Raw genomic sequence first — 18150 nt, forward strand, 5'->3', positions numbered from 1 at the left:
CTGTCTTCAGCCCAGGGCCTGATCCTGGAGACCTGGGATCAAGTCCCACATCGGGCTCCCTGCATGGAGCCTGCTTCTCCCTCTGCCTGTGTCTCTGCCTCTCTGTGTGTCTCTCATGAATAATAAAATGTTAATAAATATTAAATAAAAATAAATAAATAAAACCTCTGAACCACACATCAGTCATGGCAAACCTAGGGCAAGCAGAGACAGACACCTGCTTAACCCAATATACCCAAATGCATATTTCACAGTAAGGTCTCTGCAGAATGCCACATATTTTCTGGGGAAAAAAATTGTAATTACAAAGATTCAACTTTAAAATAAATATATAATATACAAAGATGGAAAAAACAAAAGGCAATATGCGGACTAAATGCCTCCACTGGTCAGGATAGGACTTCTAAAATAATATGGATTGGGGCACCTGGGTGGCTCAGTCGGTTAAGAGTCTGTCTTCAGCTCAGGTCATGATCCAGGAGCCCTGGGATCAAGCCTGGTAACAGCTTCCCTGCTGCGCTCCTTGCTTATGGGGAGTCTGCTTCTCCCTCTCCTCTTGCTCCTCTCCCCTGTTCCTACTCTTGCTCTCTCAAATAAAATCTTTTTAAAAAGTAAATAAATAAAATAATCAGGGCTAAGTTGGCTTGCTTTTAACATACTGAAAAAAAATGTTTACTTTTACCCTGTGTAACGAAATCAAAGAACCTGGGCCAGCAGCAAACTTCTATGAGACGACAAAAACATTCTCCATAAAACAATGGAGAATAATTAGAAAAATAAGAAAAACTAAGAATTAAAAGTATTATATACACCTGCAAATATCACTAAATGGTCTGTTCCTAAAACTATTTCCTGAGTGGGGCATGGAACATACCTTGTTAGAAGGGTTATCAGCGGTCTACTTACAGCAAGTATCCAGCGGTAACGGTCCATGCTCGCACAAGCCCCTTCAGCCACTGCCGCGTGTGTCCCTGCTCAAGTAATGCTGGCAAGACCACCTGAAGCAGAAGCAGCTCAAGGGACAGTTCACTCACTGGAGCATCACTAAGACAATTATAAACAGCTGTAATTTACAGTGTGACTTTATTTTCCATTATAACTGTATCACATTGAACTTTGATGGGATGACCACAAAACTCCTTGAGGACTCTTATGAACTCATCGTCATTATCACCAGTCCCCCCACTCTCCTCTTAAAGCTTCTCCCTTAGACTCCTCCACGACTGTTCCCCATAAGGGTCGCCAATGACCTCTGTGTTAAATGTAATGGTCAGGTCTTGGTCCTCACCTCACTAGCTGTATTGTATCATGTTACACAATTGGTCACCCACCCCTTGCTCCTCAAACACTTTCTCACTAGATGTCTATCTAGATCCATTAATTCCCGTTCAGCTCCCTGGGCTAGAGACAACGGGGGCCCCAAGCTCTGGTCCTCTCTCCTCTCCTCTATACATGCTCTCTGGACAAATGCAAACTCATGTGGCTGAAAATACCATGTTTCTGTAAATTTCTACGTACCACTCAGACATCTTTCTTAACTCCTAACTTTATATCCAAAGTGCCAACTCCATGTCTCCTCTTGACATGAGACATCTTAAATTGATCATTATCAAATTCCCACTCTTCCCTTTTAATCCTGCTCTCCCACAGCTCCTTCATCTCCATAAATGGTAACTCCATCCTTCCAGGTATTCAGAACAGAAACTTGGATCCTTGACTGCCTTTTTTTCACTCCACACTCAAACAGCCAGAGCCCTGTTGAGTGGACCCTAATAATACCCTAAAACTCACCATTTCTGGGGGCAGCCCGGGTGGCCCAGCGGTTTAGCGCCGCCTGCAGCCCAGGACCTGATCCTGGAGACCCGGGATCTAATCCCACGTCGGGCTCCCTGTGTGGAGCCTGCTTCTCCCTCTGTCTGTGTCTCTGCCTCTCTCTCTCTCTCTCTCTCTCTCTGTGTCTCATGAATAAATAAATAAAATCTTTAAAAAAAAAAAAAACAAAACTCACCATTTCTCATGACCTGCACTGCTACTTCCTTCACGTCAGACTTCCTCACCTCTCACCATGACTACTACACTATCCTCTTGGCTGGCCTCCTGCCCTGGCTACTCTGACCCAGTCTCTTCTCATCACAGCAGCCACAGTGACATGTTAACCTGTATCAGATCACTCTTCTATTCAAGTCTTTCTAAGAACTCCCCAAATCACTCAAGTTAGACCAAAGTGCTTACACTAGAGCTATGATACTCTCTAGGATCTAGCTTTCCATGACATTTCTAACGTCACAGCCAACTACCACATGCTTTATTTCTTCTACTCTGGCCAAACTGGCCTGGCCTTCCTGCTGCTCCTCAAAGAGGCCTCAGCATCACTGCACTTGCCTGACCCCCTGCAAGGACACTATCTCCAGGAATCCACATGGCTCACTCACTCATCACCTCCTTCAAGGCTTTCCTCAACTGTCCCCTCTGCAGGTCCTTATCACTTATTCTAAATTACAACCCCATCCTGACCACTTTATTTCCTTTGTCTGCTTCATTTTTTCCCTATAGTATTTATGGCCCCTAATATACTTTATGTTTGATCTATTTTTATCGAGTCTCCTCCTCCCTGAAATGTAAGCTCCACAAGAACAGAATCTTCTTGATTCTGCTTTGTTCACTGTTATATACCCAGTGCACAGAAAAGTGTCAGGTATATAATGGGAACTCGATTTTTTTTTGAAAGATTTTATTTATTTATTCATAGAGACAGAGAGAGAGAGGCAGAGACACAGGCAGAGGGAGAAGCAGGCATCATACAGATAGCCTGATGTGGGACTCGATCCAGGTCTCCAGGATCACGCTCTGGGCTGCAGGCAGCGCTAAACCGGTGCACCACCGGGGCTGCCCGAACTCGATTTTTTTAATGGAAGAATGGACTAAAAAATGCTACGTAATCCAAAAATTTTGTTAAACTTCTAGGTATAACAGACTACGAAAATCAGTCTATCCTAACAATATATAAAGCCAAAATCTGTGCTTCCTGGTTCTATGACCAGACACAAACACATAAGGAAGAAGTGATGACTTACACTAGTTAGGGAACAACTCAGAGGATAAAAATCTTAATTTGGGGGATGCCTGGGTGGCTCAGCAGTTGAGTGTCTCAGGGCGTGATCCTGGTCTAGGGATCGAGTCCCTCATCGGGCTCCCTGCAAGGAGCCTTCTTCTCCCTCTGCCTATGTCTCTGCCTCTCTGTGTCTCATGAGTAAGAAAAATCTTAAAAAAAAAAAATCTTAATTTGGATTTTGAGGAAAGATAACAAAAGCTTGTCTGGCAAACATGGTGAAGAAGGTTATTACAAGCAGAAAGGAAAAGACAGGAATAGCTAGGTATTTTAGGGAGACTTAATGGAGAGGAGCATGGCTGGAGAGCAGAATTCAAGTCAGACAATGTTGGAACAGAATGTTGAAAAGTCCATGTGAAATCATACCAATCTTTGCATGTCTTTTTAAAAGACCCAGATATTATCATGTAGATTATGGAGGAAGAGGCAGGGGTGTAAAGGATGGTTTATAATGGAGAACAAGAGGAAGGCCTAAGCTAAGGAAGTAGTAAATCAAGTTGGATTAGATAAAAGATTTTTAAAAATTAGACTTGGAGTGCCTGGGTGGCTGAGTTGGCTAAGCCTCTGACTTTTGAATTCAGCTCACGTCATGATCTCAGAGTCCTGGGAGCCAGCCCTTAGGGCTCCATGCTCAGTGGGGAATCACTTAAGGATTCTCTCTCCTCTCTCTGCCTCTTCCCCCATCCACACACTCTCTCTCTAAAATAATTAAATAAAACTTCTTAAAGATGAGACTTAAAAAATTTAAAGACTAATGAGAAATCTGAGGAAGAAATCCAATTTCTTGGCAGATTTCTGTAATACCAAGTAACTGAAAAAAGGAATATAGGAGGAGTCGTAGAGAGTAGGTTTCTGGGTGATTTAAGCTTTTAAATCAAAAAGATTTTCCATCCATACGCCTTATATCTTATTTTTAATCTATAATTAAATGTACAACTATGGTTACATACCTTATGATGTGCTTTTCATATAAAAGATGTTTGTGGCTAACATGCTCTCATTAAGTAGTAAACATTTCAATGCTGAACAAAGGCATACTTCATTTGCAGAAAAATAATTAAGTCTTCCTTTGGAAAATGAACCTGCTAAACTAATGTTTATATAATCTAAAATGGCAAAAATGCAACTATCACATGATTTCCAATATCTGTTAAGAAATGAATGTTTTAAATATATGCACTCTGATATCAACGGAGCTAAATTAGTAAAGCTTCCAAATTCAAAAACTCACCTGTAGAGCATGACATTGTATGGAAGAAAATTAGGCAGCAAACTCTTAATTATACGTATAGGAAGCCAGAGCATCAGGAGGACAATGGAGCCAAAGACAATCTGCAGTAAGAAAAAAAGACATGACACCACTGTGAATCATTCCCATGAGAGACAAGCAGACTTCTGAACATACTCAACCAATACACAATCCAAGTCTACACCCATGCATGGCCCAGAGTGCTCTCACTCCACACACTAGACTTGGGTCATTCTGGAGAGAATGCATTCTTGGGAAGGCAGCTCCTCTCTCTCTAGGACACAAGGGCTTTAACAGGAGCCACAAAAGATAACCACTGCATGGTATTTGAACAGAGACTCAGAAACTTACAATGAAGGACCAGAATTGCCTGCAACTTAATAAATTACCTGTAAGTATTTTAAGACATGATCCTAATGTTAACGGCTAAAAATTTTCCAAAGGGCACAATATTGCTTTTAAAATTTTATTTCAGAGACACTTAGCTTTAACTAGAGGATTTCTTCTATGCGGGGGGGAAAAAGCTTTGACATACTTCTGTTAAGAGTTAATTCAGAAGCTATTAATATATCTCCACTGCTCCATTGAATTTTTTTTTTTTTTGCTCCAATGAAATTTAATGTAATTCAGAAACCCATAATTTGGCAATTATGCCACTGAAGAACTAGACAGCATTTTTGTCTTAGTAAGCATTTTATTTACTTTATCAAAGTAACCAATAAAACAGCTATTTGACGATGAAGTTCTACAAGCTTTGATAAACATAGATTATTTAATATAGCTACTCTACCAATCCCTGACCCAAAAAAACCCCCAATAAAACAAAAGGGTAACAGACTTCACCTGAAAAACAATAAAAAGGTATGCTCACCACTGACAAGATAAATCTTCGGAGATGCCTATAAATGGGCAAATGGATCATTTCCTGTACTGGATTAAAATCTGGATCATTCAAATTTCTTAGAAACCATAAGACACCAGGTCGAAGTACCTGCAAATATATTTTAAAAACTATAAATACTCGGGGAGCCCCCGTGGCACAGCGGTTTAGCGCCGCCTGCAGCCCAAGGTATGATCCTGGAGACCTGGGATCAAGTTCCACGTCAGGCTCCCTGCATGGGGGCTTGCTTCTCCCTCTGCCTGTGTCTCTGCATCTTTCTCTCTCTGTCTCTCTCATGAATTAAAAAAAAAAAATCTTAAAAAAAAAAAACTATAAATATCTTCAGACTCTGTATATGAACTAAAATATTAACATAAAAATAAGCTCTTAGAATTTTGGCTTCTTAAAAAAATGGGCACCAGAAAATTCACATGGCTCTCTTTCTTATGAAAAGAAGTCTGTGGGGTGCCTGGGTGGTTCAGTCAGTTAAGCATCTGCCTTCAGCTCAGGTCATGATCCTGGAGTCCCTGCTCAGCAAGGAGCCTGCTTCTCCCTCTCCCTGACTGTGTACTCTCTCTCAAATAAACAAATATAAGAAGGAAGGAAGGAAGGAAGGGAGGGAGGGAGGGAGGGAGGGAGGGAGGGAGGGAGGGAGGAAGAGGGGGAGAGAGAGAGAAAGAAACAAAGAAAGAAAAAGTTCCTAAATCTGAACCTATATAAAAACTGTATCTTTTGTTTGATGTCCTTTGATGCTTTTATTCATTCTATGAAAAAAATTTAAGTACAATTTGTCAAGAAATCAGGGATCCCTGGGTGGCTCAGCGGTTTAGCGCCTGCCTTTGGCCCAGGGCATGATCCTGGAGTCCTGGGATTGAGTCCCACATCAGGCTCTCTGCATGGAGCCTGCTTCTCCCTCTGCCTGTGTCTCTGCCTCTCTCTCTCTCTCTCTCTGTGTGTGTCTCTCATGAATAAATAAATAAAATATTAAAAAAAAAATTTTGTCAAGAAATCTAAGTCTCTGAGGTGAAAAGCTTTTTTGAAAAAAAAACTGTCACTATGGGACGCCTGGGGGGCTCAGCAGCTGAGTGTCTGCCTTCGGCTCATGTAATGATCCCTGGGATCCAGGATCGAGTCCCACATCGGGCTCCTTGCTAAGAGCCTGCTTCTTCCTTTGCCTTTCTCTCTCTCTCTCGAATAAAATTTTTAAAAATAAATAAATAAGAAATAAAAATAATAATAATAAACTGTCACTGTATTGCATCATCTGGTAAAAGAATTAACTGCAATTTATAAATGCTCTAAATAGAAGAACTGATTCCAGTCTTATACTCCCAAGAGGAATTACCTTATTAAGAAACCCTAAAGTTTCTCAGCATTTTCATTCTACTGTCTACATCTTTTTTCCCTTTCTTAATGGAAATCATTAACCCAAGAGGCTGTGGGTGACAGGGCAATCATTAACCCAAGAGGCTGTGGGTGACAGAGTCTAGGTATTAGTCCTTGGTGGTCCAAATTCATTGAGTTACCCCATGTAAAGCCCCTTAACTGCCCAAACTGTATTTCTCCATCTTCTGAGTGAGGGGGTATACGACCTCTAAGATTCCATCCAGCTCCCCAATATGAGGATTCTGTACCAATAAAAAACCCACCACACTGAGAAGATGAAAAACTCTAATGTAAAAAATTTTATCACTTAACACTGTAATTCAGAGGTTACACATAATTACAGTTTTGAAAAGATTAGTCTCAATCGCTTATTTCAAAGAAAGAATACAGGGACCCCTGGGTTGCTCAATGGTTGAGCATCTGCTTTCAGATCAGAGCATGATCCCAGGGTCCTAGGATCAAGTCTCGTTATCAGGCTCCCTGCAGGGAGCCTGGTTCTCCCTCTGCCTATGTGTCTGCCCCTCTCTCTATGTCTCTCATGAATAAATAAATAAAATCTTAAAAAAAAAAAAGAAAGAATACAAGTTTTCTTTGCAAATAAACTTTACTAAACTTTCACTATATAATTCAGGAGAACACTTTGACCCTAGCCTCGTCTTTAACTCCTCAATCTCTCAAAGAACAAAGTACACCAAGAATAGCATTAAGCCTTGGTGCTTTTGTATTGTATTCACACTGGATTAGGTGGTCTCCTCTGGCAGCCCTGCACATTTTCCTGCCCTGCACTTCTCCATCACTTCTCTCAATGGAATAAGCTGACTTGTCTGATGGCTGTATTGCTTCCCAGGATATACAATCAAAAAGAATGGGGATTGTGTTTTTCTTTCTTACTATTACCTTAGCACAATGTCTGGCCCAGAGTGAATATGCAGTAATATTTAAGGAAAGAATATATAGCAGCAAGTACGCTTGTCAGAATTACTCCTTTTGTACTTCCCACTGCATCAGAATGACTGAGCATGAGATGTACACTAATTAAATACTGACCCTACTTGCACTCTTCAAATCAGTAAGGACTATATTCTAAAAATAGGATTAGTGAAGATACCCATCTGGCAAATGAATTGGAATCATAAAGGACCCTCACTATAATTCCAAACTTAAGGGGCTTGATTAACACTTATTTTACATTTTGATCCTACAAAACCATATCCCCTTTGGGTATTTCCAGCACTGTATTTCCTTGAATGGAGTCCAAGACAGATTCACATCACATAAAATTTCAACAACTTGTATGAGTAGATGGTCCTAATACCTATCAAATAAAACTAGTACTTTGAGTTTTTTCCCCTCAATCTACTTATCTTTCAAATTCTAATCATAGACAGATTTCTATTAAAACTTGTCAATTTTTTAAAGAAACGACTAAAAAGAGTTTAAAGAAATAAGGCCAAACTCATCAGCTATTCCCTCTTAGACTAAATTAGAGAAAACTAGTTAGGAGATCGTCATAGCCTAACAAAAGTCCTTCCTATAAATTTACAGTGTTGGCATTTTCTTGTAGAACTTACCTCTCTCAGCAACAGGATGAAGGAAGCAAAGTAGAACACATACACCATTCCCACTAGCCAATGCAGAAACATGGTAGTACCTGGAGCTGACTGAAAACTCAGTTCTCGATCTTTCAGAGTAGCATCAAACATTTCCTAATCAAAGCAGAACAGGTGAGAGAGATCTGTATCACTTACATCTACCAAATCAACATCTCTATTTTCTAGGAAGCGAATAAATCACTGTGTGTATGGATTATGATATTCTAGAATTACAGTTCTTTTAATGTCATTTCATAGCATCACAGAAATATAAATGATAAGTTTGGATTCTACTTCAGGGATGTATAATGACACTTTAAAAATTTAAATATAAGAAGACTGATAAACTAATTGGTGAATCAGAACTTTACTAATGCTGCTACTGTGAAAGAGCCATTTGTTAATAATACCTTCTTTCCAGGGCGCCTGGGTAGCACAGATGGTTGAGCATGCCCATTCTTGGTTTTGGCTCAGGTCTGATTCCAGGGTCCTGAGATCGAGCCCCACACCTCAGGCTCCACTGAGTTGTTCTCTGCACTTGGCACCTTGGGTTTCTCTCTCCCCCTCCCTCTGCCCCATCTCCTCCACCACTCACACACACTCTCTCTCTAATAAATAACTCTTAAAGAAAAAAAAACCCAATACCTTCTTTCCATGATTACAGGTCTGCATTCATGACAAGTTTTTGTTTTCTTTTAAATTTTATTAAATTTTATTTTTTTGAGAGAGCACAAGCGCACACACACACAGGAGGGAGGGGGAGATGAACAGAATCTTAAGCAGTCTCCCCACTGAGTGTGGAGCCATACGTGAGGCTCAATCTCACAACCCTGAGATCATGACATGAGCCAAACCAAGACTCAGATGCTTAACCGACTGAGCTACCCAAGCTCAGTAAATGTAAATGTTTCTCAGAACCAAAGGCAGCATGTTTCTATATACAAAATATTTTTGAAAAGTCGAAACTTGACTATCACTGATAGCTATTAAAAATTATAATCAGGATTAAGCATCTTAGTTAAAAGAAATGGTCAGAGTTGAATTTATTATTACAAAGACAGTCTTATCAGATTGTTCCCTTTATGTGTATAATGTCTAGGTATTTATATGTATAATATCTTGGTATATAAAATTAGGAGAGTAAAATGAGTACAAAAATTCTTCACTGGTTATTAGAGAAGTTCCAGTCAAAATACTCTTGGCAAATTTGCATAAAGCCTCAAAAAAATCAGGTACTCAGGAAAAATTCTTAACATTAAGACTTTACAATGATGTTTTCAGGGAGAAAAAAAGCCAATTATTATCACATAGTTTCCCTTAAAAGGAGTCCATTCTAAAGACTTCCCTTTTTGATGCCTTTCCATTATTAAATTATACAATGAGTATCAAACTTACCAAGGAACAGATATCCAGCCACCATCCACAAATGAGAGGGAACACTCCAATCTCTACCACCACTAACAAAGAGACCTTAAGTAAAGACAAAGACCATCAATATCCAAACAGGGAGAAATCATTTCCAGTATTAACTTGTAACAGGAATTACCTTAACAACAATATAGCAGACTCCCAGCAAGCGACGAGACCTATGAAATTTAACAAGAGTTGCCAACCCCTATAGCATTTAGTCAAGGAAAAATTGAGTATTTAAAGGTACAAAGGAATAGGTACTTATATAGGCAACATGTATTACTTGATAGAATTTATTTTATGCTTTGTATGCCCTCATCCTCACTACAAAGAGCTACAACATTTACTGAGAGGACAGAAGAGAAACAGATTTGTCCTTAACAGGAACAACTCTTTAGTATGAATAACAGTATCACCAAACATCCATGTTAGTTCATTAAAGGATACATGACAAATTATCAGTGTTATTGCTAAAAGTATATACCCAACTATGGTTGTGATTAGACCTTCAAAATGAGATGCTTGGACCTAGAAATAAAAATAAATAGAATTTAATTTTACCATATGGTCTACCTCCCAGTTTAACAATGTAGTAAATAATACGAACAGACTCAAAGTGAACTGTTTCAGCAACTTACAACCAGAAAACTATAAAACCCCCTTGAATGACATCTCTGCAAACCAGATTCTCCTACTAGTGTTCTACTCAAACAAAATAAAATCAGAGTAAATTAAATTTTATAAAAACCAAAGTTGTACTACACTAGTCTGCACTCTATTCTACCCCTGAGAGGGACTGTGGGCTGAGCAATGAAAGTAGCAGCGCACTGTCTGAGCAGCCCACCCACCAGGTACTACTCAGCCTCACCTCCTACCCCCAGAAGTGATTGTTTAAGTTTCCCTTGCTTTCCAAATCTGTTCCATTTTCAACTTACAGAAATTAAAAGTTTGGACAGTGACAAATATTTTAGATTCCTGAATTTGAGACAGCAAGTGCTGGTAGTTTGGAAATTCAAATTTATCAAAGCATGTATCTGAACCTTTCAAGTTTTTGTGTTCAACCAGCAAGAACTGAAAGCTGCACTGAATATTGGAACACATCTCCTTGCTCTTTCAGAACACTTCAGAATGATCTTTCAGGATTCACATACATAAATTGAACAGAACATTCCAAAAATATTAGTTCTTCCTTAAAAGACTAGTTCTTTCTGGGGCTCCTGGAAAACAGTTGTAGTTGACATCCCAATATTTATCTACCTTTAAAAACAACAGAATGTCAAAATTAAAATAAATTCTTTAGAAAACAGTATAGCCTATCATTCCAAGACAGACCAACCCTTTTTTTTTAGCTGACTGGTATACTGTTACTTTTCTAAATTCACTATGGAAAAGTTGAAGAAAAGGGAAAGAAGGGAACATACAAGTTAATGGAATGGGTCAAAAATCAGCCTATAAGAAAACCTTTCAATAGTGTGCCTTTGGCCCACCCAACAGGAAGGAAGATAGTGCAACACAGGATTCAGAACATGTTTTTCTTAACTAGCAACATGACCTCGTAGGTCTTGAGCCACTGTTAGTTTAAAAAAATAATGAGATCATGTTGCATAACTATGCCTTTGCATAAGGCAAACTGAGAAATGAAGGCACTCTTTACAACACTATCGTTTATTCAACAAATACCCAATTTGGAGGCAAGTAATGAAAGCAAGTTTGTAAAAGTATTATACTCACATGTTCTTCAAATCCCAAACCAACAAGGGAGAAATGACCAATGTGGTAAGGGCAAAATGCTAAAAGGGGGAGAAAAATTAAATGAAAACTTCAAAACCAAAACAATGAACGTAGTACCAACCCACAATAAAAGAAACCAGGACTTTTTTCAGAAATGGAAGATTCCGAACTGGAGCCAAAAATGTACTGCCTAGGACATTCCCTATAGCCAGACAACAACAAAGATATCAAAGATCTAATAGGCTCATGGCAAAAGGACAGAGGAACCATCATGAAGAGGGTCTTACACGCCAAAGAAAGGATGATATGAGCATCAAAGAATGACAGAAACTGATGGAAATACACTGAATGCTTTACAAATCCACAAGTTCATAATACTCAAAAAGGGGAAAGCCAAACAAAACAAACAAAATGAAACACAAAAGAAAAAAAAGCAGAAGAAAAAACACTTCCCTCATCCATGAAAATAGCACATCAATTCCTTACACCCTGAAAGCTGGTAACTGGAGGGAAAGAATTGCACACCTGTCTTGCTTCTTCTGAACAAACAGGTTCAGGTTACCTAAGATGTTACTTAGATGTTCCAGTTTAAAGGAAGTATGGAGACAAAGGAACAAGGTGGTGGACGTCATACAGGATGCAACTGAACAAATGTAGAATCCAAAGCACTCTTTAACAAATCAATGACAAACTAGGGTAGGGGTGGATGAGGGGAGCAAAGAGAAGAATATCCTAGATCAAAAGGAACTTAAACTTGGGACACGCCTGGGTAGCTCAGCATGGCGTGATCTTGGAGTCCAGGGATCAAGTCCTGAGTCCTGCATTGGGCTTCCAGCAGGGAGCCTGCTTCTCCCTCTGCCTATGTCTCTGCCTCTCTCTGTGTGTCTCTCATGAATAAATAAATAAAATCTTAAAAAAAAAAAAAAAAGGAACTTAACCAAAAGTAATGTAGCCCCTATTTGTATCCTCCCTCAAATGAACCAACCGTAAAATGACACTGAAGGAGCCAATCTAGGAATTTTTAATATGATGGATTGTCAGGAAATACTGAAATCTGTTAATTTAGTACAGTGTGACAATAATACTATGGTTAAATGAAAAACTATTCTTAAAATTTTCATAGTAAAAATTTTTATAGTCTCTTCAAGTCTTCTTGTCATGTTAATAAAATTTTTTTCCTTAATAAAATTGAATTATTTTCCTTATGGCAAAATTAATTAAGTAGCATAGATTTTCAGGGAAGGAGGAGATCCAATCATTAAGACAAAAGTCAGAGTGAATTTATAGGGATCTGGCCTCAGAACCTTTTTAATTAAGTATTCCATGGGTAGAAATTTTTCTGAACAAGTATTCCCAACATATTGGAATTTATAAGTTATATACACATTTTTTTACTAATATGTGTATTATAATATAAAGCACAAGAAATTCTTAAGGAATTAAAAAAAAAAAAACTATATGCAGAGTTTTTCCTATTTTGTTGTTTCACCCAACTCTGAGGATGACTCAAACAGGCCCCTGGGAAAGGCAAATTTTCAAGTTCCAACTCTATTTACATATCTAAATATTTGCCCGAGGCACCAATTGTTAACAATCAATTTCTATCCCATTACATAGCAACCACTAGATAAGTATCCCAAATTAAGGTTATTGGGCTGGCGAGACTGAGAACCTCAAAACCTCAAAACGGCCGACCCCAGGCCAGCAACCTCCCAATGACGCCGCCTTGCCGCCCCACCCCCATCTTTCCTGCAGACGCTGCCTTGCTGCCCTACCCTAACTTAGCTTACAAAGACCTGTAACCAAAAAAAAAAAAAAAAAAAAAAAAAAAAACAAAGACCTGTAACCCTTGTCGTAACTGAAATGCCACCCTGCCCCTATCTTCCCGCGAGACTTCCCCCGCTCTCTCCCTCCCCTGCGGGCTGTGGAACTTCACACAACAGCGTCCCATTAAAAGCCTGTTTCGACCAACTTTTGCCTGACCTCTCTATTCCATTTTACTACCGAATGGGATTAAACCTGACAAAGGTCACTTTCTCAGTATCATTCCCTTCTACAAGGAGATAGTTGCATTTTAAGGTTCTAATTCTGCAAAATACACGACAAATGTCCAAAACTGCAGGTAGAAAATTCCAGCAGAGCACTCCAAGCAGGAAAGAAAGATGTGCTTCATCCCAGTGATCATTCACCTTTAAGGGAAAATATACTCCTAAAAAGAGGAAAACTTGGTTCATTTCAAAAGATCCGAATTATAATACACATAGATTTACTAAAACAATTTTTTTATAGTATAAACTGAGGAGGTTGGATTAGAAAAAAATTTTACTTCCATGAGATATGTTTTATATGTTACCTTTTCTACAATTCATGTGGTTTTTTTTTTAAGTTTTTTTTTTAAACTTCTTAAAGTTCATTTTTTTCCCAAAATCTCTACCCTCAACATGAAGCTCAAATTCCTGACCCGAAGATCAAGATTTGCATGCTCCTCCCACTGAGCCAGCCAGGTGCCCCACTGTAATTCAGATGTTAAAGGTGACTCTTTCCTCCAAACATTAACTTAGCATTAACGTTTTCTTATAAGAACAAAGACTAAATCTACAGATCATTTTTCTCTGAAAGAAAATTTGGCCAAGAATCAGAATAGTTTCACACTCTCTATATACCAATTGTTCTACATAAAGAAAAAGGTATGGCCCTTTTTCCTCTGGGCCGCCAACATGCCATCCAGACTGGGGAAGACCCGGAAACTTCGGGGCCACGTGAGCCATGGCCACAGCCGCATCGGCAAACACTGGAAGCACCCAGGAGGCCAGGGTAATGCTGGTGGCATGCATCATCACAGGATCAACTTCGACAAATATCACCCAGGTTACTTTGGAAAAGTCGGTATGAGACGTTACCACTTAAAGAGGAACCAGAGCTTCTGCCCAACTGTCAACCTTTTTTTTTTTTTTTTAAATGAACAAAGAAAGTTACTTTATGTTTTATTCTATAAAATCCTTTTCAAAATTACAGGAAATTTTTCCATTTCTGCAACACATTGAGATATACAAAGTCATTTGATAAGGAAGTTGAGAAAATCTTTTCTACCAAAGTAGCACTGTTGTCTTATCAAAATGGAAAAATAACCCAACTGTCAACCTTGATAAACTATGGACCTTAGTCAGTGAGCAGACACGGGTAAATGCCACCAAAAACAAGACTGGAGCTGCTCCTATTATCGATGTGGTGCGATCGGGCTACTACAAAGTTTTGGGAAAGGGAAAGCACCCAAAACAGCCTGTCATCGTAAAGGCCAAATTCTTCAGTAGAAGAGCTGAGGAGAAGATAAAGGGTGTGGGGGGAGCCTGCGTTCTGGTAGCTTGAAGCCACATAGGGGGAGGTTCATTAAATGCTAACAAGTGCTTAAAAAAAAAAAAAGAAAGAAAAAGGTATGCAGAATAATCTGCATTTTTATGTTTCACCCCCCCTATGCAAAAGGAAACAAAGAATGAGTGTCCTGTTAATTTGCACCATTTTAAATGGCTACTAAAAATTAAGCATCACTGGAACTTTTAAGACAATTATGTTTGAACAAGATATCTGTAAATTAACTTTGTTCATATTTTATAGGGAATATGAGAAATTAATTTGTCGCATCTTCAAATTTATATATAATTCAGTATCTTCTTGACTACATAGTTTCCTGTTGAAGACAACTGCTTTCTGTGTTGCAACATGGTCCCCAATCCAAAGCATACTTGCTTTAGGATTCAGCGGAAGAAACTTGGGAAATCTTTATTCTACCTCCTAGGCAGGATTGGGGGATAACTCACCTGCATCAAGAAGGAATTTCTCAAAGATCATCTCTATAGAGTGATCTGGAGCCCAGGTGCCTCTAAGAGACACAAATCACAGCACAATCTAACAAGATCCTGTCTCTATCAGACTCCACTTTCAATCCCTTGAGAGATGCAAGAACTGAATTTTAAGGCATTGTTTTGCTTCATTTTCTTTTATCTTTCTCAAAGCAGAAAAACCTGTCACCCTCTCTTCCTTTCTCCATTACTCCCAAAAAAAGGGACTCATGCTTGGTCACAAAATTCTCACAGCTGCGGTTGGAAAAGTGTTTAGAAGTAACTTTGTGTTTACTGGAATCTGGTTCTATAGGGCTTTCACACCACTTGGGAGAGGTCTACTCTCTCAAGACTATATTCATCTCTAGTGACAGCTCCCAAGCCAGGGTCTCTGGTAAGGTCTTGGGCAGGATTCTGAGAGAAGAAACAAGATCTTCTGTCAAAGGGAAGAACACACAGATAATCAGCACAAAATCAGTTCCAGAGACAAGCTGCTGCATATCTCAAGTCAGTCTAAAATCAACTTCTATGAAAAGAGATGGAAATGCCCAAAAGAAGCAGAGACGGTAAGTAACTGTAGTTCACGTTGCTTAGGAAAGAAAAGTATTTGTATACCTGGCGTCTTCCTGTACAGAATGACTATCTAAAACTGTTTCATGTATTCCAGTGCTTACAAACAAAAATAAAACGCTCTAACGAGGCTCCCAGAAAACTAAACTCCTATCACAGTATCTTAAATAACAGCATAAACGCCACTTACCAAAAACAAGAATGAACAATGTGTTTAAAGACACCACCCAGAAGACATGCTCCTAAAGGAAAAGAGCATTAATAAAACATATGGACTACTCCACTTAGGAGACTGAAATTTTCACCCCATAATGTTGAGATTTCATTACATGTAACTTTTCATTTTTCATTAGATAGCTCAAAAAACTAAGCCTAATAAAACTCAAGTTCATAATGTCACATGCAGGAAAAAAAAATCCATAAACATTTCCTCTTCAGAAATTAGTAAGCCATTACAAACTACACAGATTCTCATAAATAATAGCCTGATTTCATTTAAATCAAATGATACTGAAAAATTCCAAATGGAGGAAAATTTGAAAATCCCATTAATTCTAAACTTTCACATCAATGTATATCACACAGTGCTTCTTTCCAGTGTCCATTTTGTTCTTATGGCTTCTGTAAGGTTGCTTTTCTTCCTCAGTCCCTTTTCTGTCTATGGCACTCTGGTTTTCTGGCCGTTCATCCGCTTCTCGATAATGTCTTATCACCTCCTCCAAGAGGACTGCTATGTGACATTACTGTTTCAGTCAGTACCCATAGCTAGTCATCTTGAAACCCAAAGCCACTTAAAAATCCCAAGTGATTTTGTATTACAGAACCCAGAAAAGAGCATTACTTCTCCTAAAGACCAGGTTCTTTAAAGAATTATTCCTTCTCTTTGAGTTGTACTCCTTACTAATAAGGTAAGGATAGGCAGGGTTCGGCAAACAGTGGAAACCTAACATGAAACTGGAAAGTTTGCTGCAAAGTTGCTCTATTTTTGCCAGTTCAGGAATTGATTAATACAGTGCGAGGTTTAAAAGAAGACCAAGTTCTTCTTAACTACCATTAAATTCTCTATTTCATTTTCTTTTCTAAAAATCAAGTATTTAATAATGACCTTTTTACCTTTGTCCTTTGCCAATATTTTCACTGCAAAAAAGACTTTCTTCAATACATCAAGTAATCAAAAGTCTAAAAGCATGTTGACCTTTAGTATAAAAAGCCAGCACATACTACTGTAAATTTAAAGTTGCTGAATCATTGATAATTAAGTCACAACTATATTAAAAAATATTAGCTTCACTTACTAGAAAAACGAGTGATCCATCAAGTCCCAGCATCTAAAATAAATAACAATATGCATAAATTCAAGATGCAACAGGATTTTTTTATTCTATTTAGAAAAAAGGCTCATTTTCAATTAGATTTAAACATAATCCTTCCCCACTATTTTCCAATACAGCTTATCATTTTTAGAGAGTAAAAAATATTAGTTTTATATTTGGGCCTCTTTTTATTCCAAATCATATGATTATAAAGTCAACATAATTCCATCTTGGGTTTAATTCTTACATTAGATATGGAGTCAGTCAAGATTTCATGATATATCAACTGCAGTGTCAGAATAATACAATTTAAATTGTTACTTCATTTTATGGAAGTCCATAATCTTTTTTGTATTAAAGGCCAGGAAATAGAAAAATAGCAATAGATTACAATATTTTTAATATTTTCACCATAAACATCACATTTCTCTAGAAATTAAAGTTCTACGGCAGCTTCCATCTAATGTAGCTACAAACTTAGCATATGCATCTATATATGCCCAACTTCAACATAGTTTAAAGTTAAGGCACTAGAATGCATGATAGAAAGAATCTTACTCTTTCCCATGTAAGCTCTTCTGCAGCTCGGTCCCACTCTAAAGCATTCCAGTTCATGTCATCTGGAAATATAATAGTTGAAAGATTACTGATGAAACCTGAACCATAAATAATAAAACATATTCTCTTAATTTAGTGTTTTGTAAGCTGTTGATGAGAAGCTACACCACATCTGCTTGTTAGGTAATAACACATATATATAAATATAACAGACACATATAAGATGATTCTAGGTTGTGGTTAAGTGCTAGAAGAAAATAAATAGGATTATGTGAAAGAGGAACTTAACTACACTGAATCAGGAATGAATCTGGAAAATTTGAGAAAACCGAGGAAGCCAGGCGACAAGAATTCTCAGGGGGTGGGGGGTGTATAAGATATGGTATGAAAGGCAGACAGGGATCAAATCATACAAGGGGGAAGGTAAAACCTGGATTTTGTTTGTTCTTTAGTATAACAGAAAAACCACTGCCAGATTTTAAAGGCAGTAGAGTACTATGAACACTATGCGGAGCA

The 18150-nt window shown here is 38.3% G+C and overlaps 1 protein-coding gene across 6 annotated transcripts in view; it reads right to left on the reverse strand.

Moving 5' to 3' along the window:
- Positions 1 to 18150, reverse strand: part of MARCHF6 (membrane associated ring-CH-type finger 6) — an 82679-nt gene that overhangs the window by 23960 nt on the left and 40569 nt on the right. For all 6 annotated transcript variants that reach the window (XM_035710409.2, XM_025451462.3, XM_049105832.1 and 3 more), the window contains exons 8-18: positions 17635 to 17696; positions 17059 to 17091; positions 15954 to 16005; positions 11358 to 11416; positions 10074 to 10154; positions 9763 to 9831; positions 9612 to 9686; positions 8196 to 8330; positions 5230 to 5349; positions 4341 to 4441; positions 907 to 1044 (exon numbers count right to left, since the gene is read on the reverse strand). In XM_035710409.2, coding sequence (XP_035566302.1) covers positions 907 to 1044; positions 4341 to 4441; positions 5230 to 5349; positions 8196 to 8330; positions 9612 to 9686; positions 9763 to 9831; positions 10074 to 10154; positions 11358 to 11416; positions 15954 to 16005; positions 17059 to 17091; positions 17635 to 17696 — 925 coding nt within the window. The remainder of the gene's footprint in view (positions 1 to 906; positions 1045 to 4340; positions 4442 to 5229; positions 5350 to 8195; positions 8331 to 9611; positions 9687 to 9762; positions 9832 to 10073; positions 10155 to 11357; positions 11417 to 15953; positions 16006 to 17058; positions 17092 to 17634; positions 17697 to 18150) is intronic.

This window comes from Canis lupus, chromosome 34, assembly GCF_003254725.2.
Source record: "Canis lupus dingo isolate Sandy chromosome 34, ASM325472v2, whole genome shotgun sequence".
In the NCBI taxonomy this organism is placed as follows: domain Eukaryota; kingdom Metazoa; phylum Chordata; class Mammalia; order Carnivora; family Canidae; genus Canis; species Canis lupus.